General features: G+C 54.4%; 1 protein-coding gene across 1 annotated transcript; it reads right to left on the bottom strand.

Annotated features, from left to right (window-relative positions):
- Positions 1-1,409: 1,409 nt before the first annotated feature.
- Positions 1,410-3,153, bottom strand: PTF1A (pancreas specific transcription factor, 1a). The gene is made up of 2 exons (XM_003786755.1): positions 2,376-3,153; positions 1,410-1,964 (listed from the first exon to the last, which is right to left on the bottom strand). The coding sequence occupies exons 1-2, from the start codon at positions 3,151-3,153 to the stop codon at positions 1,762-1,764; spliced, it is 981 nt and encodes a 326-aa protein (XP_003786803.1). The 3' UTR covers positions 1,410-1,761.
- Positions 3,154-7,423: the final 4,270 nt, after the last annotated feature.

Below are 7,423 nucleotides of genomic sequence, written 5' to 3' on the forward strand. Positions count from 1 at the left end.
GGCCCTAATACAGGACAAAATGGAATTATTTTCTCTCGTTCTCAAATTCAGTCTCCAGTGTGAAACCATCTTTCGGGGGAGGGGCGGGAGTGGGCGCGAAGGCTGGAAGGGTGAGAGGGTCCATGGCCAAGGGCCTTCTGGGAGCCTCTCGACCCAGAATCTCAGCGTGTCTGGCCAGGCTGCGCTGCGGGGCTGCGAGGTCGGGCTCGCGGCCTCGCTTTAATTGCTCTTGGACGAGGTCCATGGCACCCGCGGTGCGCGGGGAACCTCTCGGTGGGTCTGAAACTAGGTTAAAGCAATTAGCATGCTGCCGACATATTGTCCTGCGCCGGGGCCGTGGGTACTGGGGGCGATTTGTGATTGTACCTTGGCTGCCCAGGCCGCTGCGGGCCGCGGAGTAGCGCCCGGCCTTGGCCTGGCATGTGCAGCCCTGGCGACTGTCGCCGGGAGGTGCGTGTCTCCGTACGCGCCCGAGGGGTCTGTGCGCGCAGGGCCTCGCCATCCACCGCCGCGCGCCCGCGCCCTGGCCTGCAGGTGGGGGCGGCGTCTCGCGGATCTGGAACGTGCCTGTGGCCGCGGAGGGGACAAGCCGAGCCCTGAGCAATGTGGAACGCTCCCTCGCTCCTCTCCCCTTCGCTAGGGGGCGCCCCTGCGTCCTCCGCCCCAGGCTCGCCTGCTCCCCAGGTTGTCTGCAGCTGAGGACTCAGTTCTGTTGGAGGCAAAATGAAAGCAGTTTCAGAAATAAGCCAGTTAGTTGCGCAGGTAGCAGGGGAAGCGGGTGAACTCCTTCCAGCCTTACCTAAAAGACCCTGGGTTTTGTTGGGTGGCCCCCAGGTGGTCTCCAGGTTTCAGTACCGTCCCCTGTGCCATCTCCTTTGAGAGGAGCACGTCGGAGTTCCATGTACCTGGTGTTGTAACTACCGAACGGAAGAGTTAACAGTGCCCTTTCTCCCCAGCCCATAGAAGCCAAAAGTCCCCTTCCCTTGGCCAGCCCAGATACTAGGTAGCTCTCTGCCCAACACATCATGTTCATTTTACACAGTATGATGAGGCAAGGTGGAATGACCTTGGGCAAATCAAAGGTCCTCTCTGACCCAGTCTTGGCTTTCCCCTCTGAAAATTGGGGATAATAAATTCTCTATGACCTTTTTGCCTCATAGGGTGTTTGGAAGGCAAGATAAAAATACAGGCAAAGATAATTACTCCTTAGGCCAAGCGATGCAGCTGAAAGGTTGTCACAGAGAGTTGAGGTCTAACCCTCCAACCTACCTCTTTTTAGGTTAAGTCTAAATAAAATGTGATTTCTTACCAGATAACTATAGTTTTGGTCTCTGATTCAGTTCATTTTTACTAAGTTAATTCTTTGTAAAGCTATAGCTACCAAATGATGTTACTAAACAAATCACCTTAGAAAAAAGTGTAAATAGCATTTATTAAGAACGCTTAGAAATAAACCATATCTGGTGATAAATAAGCATGAATTTTCCGGCCAGAGTTCTTCCAACATATCAGACTTCTGACAAAGGTGCCGAGGGAATCGTAGGCTATTGCATATTTTCAAAAAAATCAGGATAAATTATATAAATTATATATTTAAAAAGAGATCATCTATGTCGTTAACTCAATGGGATAATAAATAGATAAATAACAGTTGATTGCCATTAGAAAAATTTGATTCTTAAATTACATTTACATGATGATATTTGCATGTACAATATGCACAGAGACATAAATCAGATCCTCAGCTGAGTCTGGGACTTCTCAGGACACAAACTCAAAGGGTGGCTCGTTTTCTATATTGTTGAAGGAAGATTTGCTGTTGAGTTTTCTGGGGTCTTCTGGGGTCCACACTTTGGCTGTTCGGATAATATTTTGTTCTTTGAGTTGTTTTTCATCAGTCCATGAGAGAGAATGTCCTGTAAGAGGAGGAAGGCCATAATCCGGGTCGCTGGGGGAGGGTGACCCTGGAGAGGTGAGAAAAGAAATCAGACTGTGAATGTCCAACCGTGTTTCCAGCAATTTCCTCGGGTCCCTTAGGACTGGGTCCCTTAGGATCGACCCCCTCAGGGGCACCTCCACTGAACAAGTATCTTACAGTTATACTAGAATGACCCTCTTCCTCCACCCTTCAAGCCACCAGCGCCCCTTCCCAGGAATAGCAGCAAGTTGAATGGGAATGTGCACCCTGCGAGGCAGGTTCACAGTGTGTGTGTTGGGGGGGGGGGATCAGAAATGCGAGCTCATGCTCAAAGTTGCCAGTGCCCACCGACGATCGGTCTGTCCGTCAGTCTGCTTGGCAATCTGTTTCTCCACCCCCTCACAGGCCTTCGCTTGCCAGTCCCTGTCTCCCTACACCGGGAAGGGAGCGCACTTACGGGTGCCCCGATGGCAGATGATGACCTTCTGCGCTTGGCTGCCCGGGCTGTCCCCACCCAGGCGCCCGCCGCCGCCCGGTCCCCCGCAGCCGCCCGCGCCGCCACCGCGCAGTGGCAGGTCGGCCTGCACGAGCTCGCTGAGGAAGTTGATGTAGCCTATTGCCAGGCGCAGCGTGTCCACCTTGGAGAGGCGCTTCTCGTAGGGCAGCGTGGGGATGTGCGAGCGCAGCCCCTCGAAGGCGTCGTTGATGGACTGCATGCGCCGTCGCTCGCGCACATTGGCCGCCTGCCGCAGCTGCTGCAGCTCGGCCTCCGAGCGCACCCGCCGCCGTCGCCGCGCCGCGACCGCGGCCGCGCCGCTCAGGCCCCGCAGCCGCGCCCCTGGGGACAGCACGCCCACTCCGGCGCACGGGTAGGCCAGGCACGAGGGCGGCGAGCTGGGCGAGCAGGGGAAGCCACCGGGGGGCGCCCCCGCCTCGCAGCAGTATCCGGCGCCGTCTTCAGGCTCTCCGGGGCCCCCCGAGGGCGGCGGGGCGAGCGCTATAGGGGCAGTTGAGGGCGCAGGCTGCAGCAGCAGGCACGCTCCGTCGCGGTAGCAGTACTCGTGCAGCTGGTGGCTGAGGAACTCCACCTCGGCCTGCTCGTCTGCCAGCAGCTCATCGCCGTCCTCCAGAGGGTCCCGGGAGGACTGGTCGGTGAAGAAGTCCTCCTCGTCGAAGTAAGGAGAGGGGAAGGCGTCCAGGCCCCCGGGGAAGTGCTCCAGCAGCACCGCGTCCATGCTCGCCGCCGTGGGCCTGGGCGCGGCCAGCTTCAGAAGAGACCCTGAGGAAGTTGGCTTCTGCGGTGTCCCCTGCCCGCAGCCCCTCCCTCCCGGGGCTTGCGCTGAGGGCAGTGAGGCCGCCGCCCGGCTGCACGCCCCGGGCCTCCCTGCAGTGCCCGCAGCCGCTGCGCTCTGGCCCGCGCCGCGCTGCGCTGGGGAGGGCTGCGGCGATGAGCTGAAGCAGAGGGCCGGCACGCGAGGACTCTTATAGCTACATCCACAGGCGCGTGCCAGGGACCCTCCGCGCCAGCCAATCAGAGCGCGGAGGGCCGGAGTGGAGGGGGCACTTTCCTCCCTTAGGGGAACTCCCGGGGCTCCAGGGGAGGCGGGGCCTCGCGGCTGGGGGCGCCTCTCGCCCTTCCCCATCACGCCCTCTGGGCGCTGTCTGTCCGGTACCTGCGGCGCGCACCGGTCAGGGGACACCTGCCGCCTGCACCTCCCAGCCCTGCGGCCGGGAGGCTTGGACAGCCGCGCACGAAGTCTTCAAGCAGCCACAGAAGGTTTTGGGAGGTGCGCGCTGGTAGCCCAGACGGCGGGAGTGGAGTCCTTGCGGCGGTTGTCCTCCTCCGCGGCCGGCAGCAGCCTGGGCAGTCAGCCGGAGCTGCTTCAGGGGCCAGGTTGGCGCGTTCCGCCACCCCCTTACCCGACGGGAATGCGGGATTCCGGGCCTGGGTTCCCTTTGGAATATCGATCCCATCACCAGACTTTTCTGGGACTTCTGCAAATTTGCAGAGTATGTGCGGGTGGAGTTGGAAGGCGAGCGCGGCCCGCTCCCTGAGCGTTGCTGGGTCCAGCATCTCGCCTCTGCGACAGCCGCTCGGGAGCCTGGCTTCTGTGCCCCATCCCTGTTCCCAGCGACGCCGGCTCAGCGGCCAGCCTCGCCTCCTCTCCCCAGCCACGAGAAGGGAACGGGAAGTCGGGAGGGGCTGCGGGCAGAACAGCTCTGTGGGGTGCGTTTCTACTGCGAGCAAATCGAGACCCCAGGGGTTCGGAGCAATAAACTGGGTACAAAAGAAGTCAATTGAATCCTCTGCTACGGAGCAGTCCGGAGGGAGGGCATTGAAGTTAAAGGGCAGAGTGTGAACCGTTTTCAAAGCCTGAATCGCTCACCTTTCTCACTGGCCACTGGGACCATCCTTGAATGATTTTTTTTCTTTCTTTCTCGACCTTTCTTTTGTGAAAAAAAAACAAACACAAAATGTATGCACTCTTCCCCAAGACACACTTTATCACAGACTGTGGTGCAACATAAATGCCTCAGTTTAAGAGCAACAAAGAAAACACTTTCAAGGTCGGGGCGATTCCTGTTGAAAGCCAAGCGCCGGCTTCCACCCAGGGAGAGTAAAGGAGAGCGGCCAAGGCGCCTTATCCTCTCCACAGAGGGCTGAAAGGAGTGGTCTTCCTAACTCAGCTACTTCTTTTTCTAGACCCTTGTCCCACCAGAGGCTTCTATTGAGTAGTGAGACTCCCCTTAAATTCCTGGCCTATGCTTCTTAAGAACAGTGTTTTAAACATGCTTCTTGTTTTTAGACATTACAAAATATTTAACCAAATTGTGAGACCAATGACTTAAGGCCAAGAAATATACACGAGGTGAGAAGACCGGAGACAGCCCTACTTGAACTGTCAAGAACCCAGACAACTTTGATGTAAAAGAATCAACTGTTTTTTGGTAAGTTCTTTCCTGTGTTAGTTTCAAAACTCATGACCCCATAGTAGTGAGATGATTATCCTTAAACTGATTCAAAAATAGACAGTCATAGAAACTGAGCTGTAATTTTCTGAGTTTAGATTTCCCTTAATGACCTCAAAGGGAGGGAGGCTGTAAGTGTGTGGGTGGGAGGGGGTTGTCAGGACCAGGGGTCTAACCATCTGGGGTGCAGCCTCCCTTCACATTTAAAAGCCCTCTTCCCTCCCGTGGTTACCAGGTGGAACCAGGCCCTTTGATTAATCTGAAGACTTGCAAGAGTAACAAATAACCAGACTTCCAAGCCTCATGCAAAGTATTGATAACCATTCCTTGAAGAGAAAACTGAGTTTGAGCCTACCAAGGCTCCCTTTCAAAAGAGTGAAAGGTTTTCTCTGGAGGATCTAGGTGGCTCTTGAGAAAGGATATTTGTGTCATGGATTGGGGGCGGGGCATGAGAGTGAGTTTATGAATATCCTTTTACTCAATGTGATTTGAACAATCGGCTTCCACAGAAAATCATCTTATATATTTTTGATGGGTTTGGGGAAAAGTTACTGAAATTCACCTGGGCCCCAGGTGAGTTCATGGGAAATCCGCTGCTGGAGGGAACCTTACTGGCTTTTGCGGCCAGGCAGACTCAGCATGGAAGTTCTGGGAGGCTCCTTCTCCTCCCTACCTCCACTTCCAATTATTTCCCTTGGAGGTTTGCTGAATGCATGCAGACTGGCCTTGTTGGGAAGCCGGGCCAGGGGCTACAGACACTGGTACTGTGTGAGACACTCACACACACAGTCTTTAAGTAAGACATGATCGTTCTTTTCTCTTGTAAAAAGAAGAAAGACTTTTCCCCTAATAATGGGAATTTTCTCTGGGTCACTGGAGGTCACAGCAGTATGGACGGCTGTCCTCTGCCACTCAAAGCTGGATGAGGAGAAGACTGCAACTGAGCCTCCACTTGTCAGGCTAGAGGCCCCAGTCGTCCTTCCATCCCCTCCCTCTGCACCCCTGGATTCTCTGGACAGGGGTCCTGGAGCTGCAGACTGCTCCATTCTCCACTAGGTTCCAGCTTCTCCTCTGCCCTCTGTTTCTTCATGAACCATGTCCCCTAACCTTATAAAGAACCTCTTCCTTACTGTAAAATGACATTTCATCTTCCAAGGTGAGCAACATAAGAGGACTTGGTCCTTTCTAGTGCTGTCTGCTGGTGAGGCCTCAAGAATTTTTCAAGTTTTTCAACAGGGGTGGGGGGGCGGGGGTCAATGTGACCCTGTTGGTTTGGGCCAGGTGGATTCCTGCATCTCCTTACAGCTGCTTGTAGACTTCATCCAATGGCCCAGGTTCCCTGTTCCAGGGGAACTGCTGGGAAGGGCCATTGAGGGAAAGGGCCTACATCTTTTCTTTCCTTTCATTCCCTTTCCTTCTCTCCCTTCTTCCCTCTCCCCTCCTCTATCCTTATCTCCATCCTTCTCTCTCTCTCTCTCTCTCTCCAACTGTCTCTCCCTCCCAAGAGACTCAAGGACCTAAATACTTGTTCATTTGTTTCCCATCAAACATTTCCAGAGTCTTTTCTCAGCTTCCAGGAATAATGATGGGAGGCTTAAAGCCCATGTCTCCAGCTCTTCTGAAGGGTAAATTTGGGCCAGAAGACAGCTGATAAAGGATGGGGCTTGCAGGCTCTCTGCCATTCAGCTCCCCCAGGGAATATTCTCATGGTGCTCAGCACTTGGCATTGTGTGCTCCCTGCTGGAAGCTCCATTCCATGGAGAGTGGCCCTGCCCATAGCAGACCCTATGAATGTGGCTCACAATCTGCCTGTAGCTTGAAAATGGGTCTATGCTAATTTCTCATGGCCTAGACTGTCCCCTTCCCTGCTCAGAAACACAGAGGTGATGGCAGGTGGGGGAGGGTTCTCTTTTCCTGTCTTTCTCTCTCCTTTCCTTGACGTTCTCCCCCACCCCAAGTATGAGATAGCTTCCTTCTCCCCACTTCAGTGCCCAGTGCCCCACTAGGTCATGCTTTAAGGACTCTAAGGCCCAGAGAGGTTCAGTAGCTTCCCTGAAGTCACACAGCAGATTAACATTAGTTTTAGTCCTCCTCAACCCAGGGCTGGTCTTCCTGGCTGCTGAGAGCTGATTCTAGCAGCTACCCTTGTGCTAAAAGGTGCATTTACAGTGATGCACAATGTCCCCAGTTTGGGCCCCCTCTTAACTGGCCCAGATGATCAGCCACCGCCTTCCTGGCGCCCCACTCTTCCTCTCACAGGTCTGGCTTCACTGTGCAGACCACAGCACCACCTGAAGTCGGGAAGTGATAACTCAATAGTGGAGTTAAGCATAGGACAGAGCATGCAAAATTAAATCTGGGATCATGGAACTTTCTCTCTGACCTCCAAAGTTATGCTACATAGATTATGGGTAATTTTTCCACTCACAAGGCCCACTCTGATCATGTGACATTTTATCTTCCCCTAGAAATGGATGGCCTAGGTGATGCTGAACTCCATAGCATAGTTCATAAGGCCTTCCTTGAAATAGCCTA

This window comes from Otolemur garnettii, unplaced genomic scaffold, assembly GCF_000181295.1.
Source record: "Otolemur garnettii isolate 467f Iridium unplaced genomic scaffold, OtoGar3 scaffold00019, whole genome shotgun sequence".
Lineage (NCBI taxonomy): Eukaryota > Metazoa > Chordata > Mammalia > Primates > Galagidae > Otolemur > Otolemur garnettii.

What these genes read in the sequence shown, in the direction of transcription:
- PTF1A (XM_003786755.1), bottom strand. Translation starts at nt 3,153, where the DNA reads ATGGACGCGGTGCTGCTGGAGCACTTCCCCGGGGGCCTGGACGCCTTC. An exon ending in CATCTGCCATCGGGGCACCC is followed by an intron (nt 1,965 to 2,375) that starts GTAAGTGCGCTC and finishes TCACCTCTCCAG; the next exon opens with GGTCACCCTCCCCCAGCGAC.